The sequence below is a fragment of the Plectropomus leopardus genome, unplaced genomic scaffold (genome assembly GCF_008729295.1).
Source record: "Plectropomus leopardus isolate mb unplaced genomic scaffold, YSFRI_Pleo_2.0 unplaced_scaffold23559, whole genome shotgun sequence".
Taxonomy (NCBI): Eukaryota; Metazoa; Chordata; class Actinopteri; order Perciformes; family Serranidae; genus Plectropomus; species Plectropomus leopardus.
In genome coordinates, this window is record NW_024625557.1 from 22 (window position 1) to 2,859 (window position 2,838).

Genomic DNA, 2,838 nt, shown 5'->3' on the forward strand with positions numbered 1-2,838 from the left:
TTCCTTCTGTTTATGTTATTTGCTTGTTTATTATTGTTGTATTTCTCCCCTAATTTTTTGAAGTAAAACCTGAACAAACTGATTTCTTTCAAAACCATTGGGACAAGGCAATGAGCAACTTAATAGCAAATGGCCCAAAAATTGACAAGATATAAGTAAAAATTTACAAGAAAATACCTGAAAATAAGAAAACAAAGAAAATGACTTTAAAAAGTGCTGAGAATTAGTAATATTTATTTTTATATTTTTGAGACCTCATTTTAAATACAAGAATATTATAATTATAAAAACAATTTTCTGGATAATTTTCTAATAACCCCCGTTTTATTAAACTAATTTTTAAGTCATTTTTTTTTTGTCACACATATTAAAACTTTGTTTAATGGTGGAAAACACATTCCTGAATCTGTATCCTCTGTTAAACTTAGACTCACCTGGCTGCTGTGACGTGTGTCGGCTCCGTCCTCCTGAAGATGGACATGGTCTCTGGTCCACTTCCTGATCTGTACACCGCCTTCACCACTTGACTGAGCCATGACTGGTGCATGCTGTCAATCATCCGGTCAGCCTCGTCGATAATCTGCGATGGGTGAGAGAATTATATAAAAAAAAAAAAAAAGAAACAGTCCACCAGCAGTAGACGGCACACAATAGAATTAAATGTCAGTTATATCTTATGTGTTTTATTTATATGTGTTTGGTCTATTGGTTTCAAGAACTCACAAGAAACCGGAGGTGTTCCAGACTGAAACCTGGATTCTTGTTGATGTGATCGACCAGTCGACCCGGAGTGGCCACAACGATGTCTGCTAAGCTGCGCCTCATGCCCCCTCTGGAAGAAACAACACAAAGAAAAGAAGCCGTATGGTAAGTTTTTTTCCTCCAAGTAGCGTAAAAACACCACGCCCTGATCCGATATTGATATTTGTCTCTTAATACAGCTGCACATTTAGAGCCTGTATGCGTAGGATTGATCCATTTCTTCACCAGTACCCCAAAACTATCATAGGAAAAGACACAATCTGCAATCATCAAAAAAATATTTCAAGTTTAATTGCAACTTTTAACCAAGAACAGCGCTTCTGGAGCAGCAGCGATCAAAGGTCAAGGTTACTGTGACTTAAGTCTGTCTCATTCTTGAGAATGTCATATCTTAAGAACACCTTTAGAATTTCTTTAAATTTGGCACAAACGTCCACTGTGAGTAATGGATGAGTTTGATTAGATTGTGGTGATTATTGGTCAACGGTCAATGTTACTATGACCTCATCTGTCTAATTTTTGTGAAGGAGACACCTCACATTGAGGAAATTTCTTCAAATTTGGCACAAACGTCCACTTTGACTAAAGGATGAATCGAGGAAAATTTGGTTATCATAGGTCACAGGTCAAAGGTCAACGTCACTCTGACCTCATCTGTCTCATTCTTGTGAACCCGATATTTTAGGAACATCATGAGGGAATTTCTTCAAATTTGGCACAATCACACACTTGAACTCAAGAATGAACTATTGAGAGTTTGGTGGTCAAAAGTCAAAGGTCAAGGTCACTGTGACCTCACAAAACATGTTTGTTCTCCATAACTCAAGAATTTTCTAAATTGTTATGACAAAATGTCACACAAATGTCTGGTAGGATAAAATTCTACGGTGACGACATCTTATATTCAAAAGGTCAAAGGTCAACCTCACTGTGACATCATAATGTTCTGGAAAAAAACACACAAAAAAAAAACATTAGAAGGGGACACATTTGTTCAGATGCTGAATTGGTGACACTAATTTTGAAACTGTGCTGCTGGTAGAGATCTTCTGTGTGTGAAGCGTCCATGTTTTCACTGACGTGTAAACTGTAGATGCAACTTGACTTGTGCACGGAGGCATACATCCTAGTTTTTATTTTTTTATGTTTTCATTTATTTTTTTAAATTTTTATTAATTTTTTTTTGTTAATTGGGGTTTCATTTCCTCAAGCATAATAGACATTTTTGTTTATCGAATGGTCTGAACTAACACCAAAATGCAAAGATTTCTGTCATTTAAGGTAACAGGGACTCAGTGCCTTTACTGTACACAGACTGATCATTCTGTTGTGCATAGCCACCCCCCAAAGGTCCAGAATGAGACACTAAATCCCCAGACTAAAAGCCCTCAGATCTCCTGAGCAGCTGTTGATGCATTATGTTGCAGCTGGACTCACCTGTGTTCTGACAGTGACGCCTGCTCTGCAGCGAAAGACTTCTGACCAGCCAGCATCACCACTTTGAGAGCGGTCCCCTCAGCATACGCTGTGAACACTTTGCAGACCTGAACAGGAGAACATTTTACTTTCAATCTATACAGCAAACAGTGCTGGTTACTGTCCTCCAGAGATTTTTCTGATAGATTCTGACCTGCTGGGCGAGCTCTTTGGTCGGCAACACGGTCAGAGCCCGCACTTCACACACCATCCGCCCCATCAGCACCTGATGGTACAAAATTATGTTTATTTAATCTGGAGAGTCTTTCTACATGTTCTTTGTCACTGACACTGAATGAATCTCTTTCTCACCTGTATGACAGGTATGACAAATGCCAGAGTCTTGCCGCTGCCTGTCGGTGCAGACACACAAATATCTCTGGGCTTGTAGCCGCCGCGTCCAATCAGCAGCCCCTGATGCGCACTCTCAAGGATGGCCGGGATGACCTCGGCTTGCACTGTGAGGAGGTCAGACAATAATGGTTCCCAAACCTTTACAAATCTCAACATGACATCATAGTTCCATTTCTCCACCCACACAACACGTGCTTCCTTTTTTAGCCACAGAGACAACACAAATGTATTAAAACACACTAACAA

The 2,838-nt window shown here is 39.4% G+C and overlaps 1 protein-coding gene across 1 annotated transcript; it reads right to left on the reverse strand.

The window, feature by feature from the left end:
• Window positions 1-434: 434 nt before the first annotated feature.
• LOC121966214 (ATP-dependent RNA helicase DDX51-like) lies at window positions 435-2,790 on the reverse strand (the record flags this gene model as incomplete). The annotated part of the gene is made up of 5 exons (XM_042516322.1): window positions 435-580; window positions 724-832; window positions 2,200-2,306; window positions 2,393-2,464; window positions 2,551-2,790. Coding segments are annotated over 5 exons (674 nt in total), but the record flags the coding sequence as incomplete, so codon positions are not given.
• Window positions 2,791-2,838: the final 48 nt, after the last annotated feature.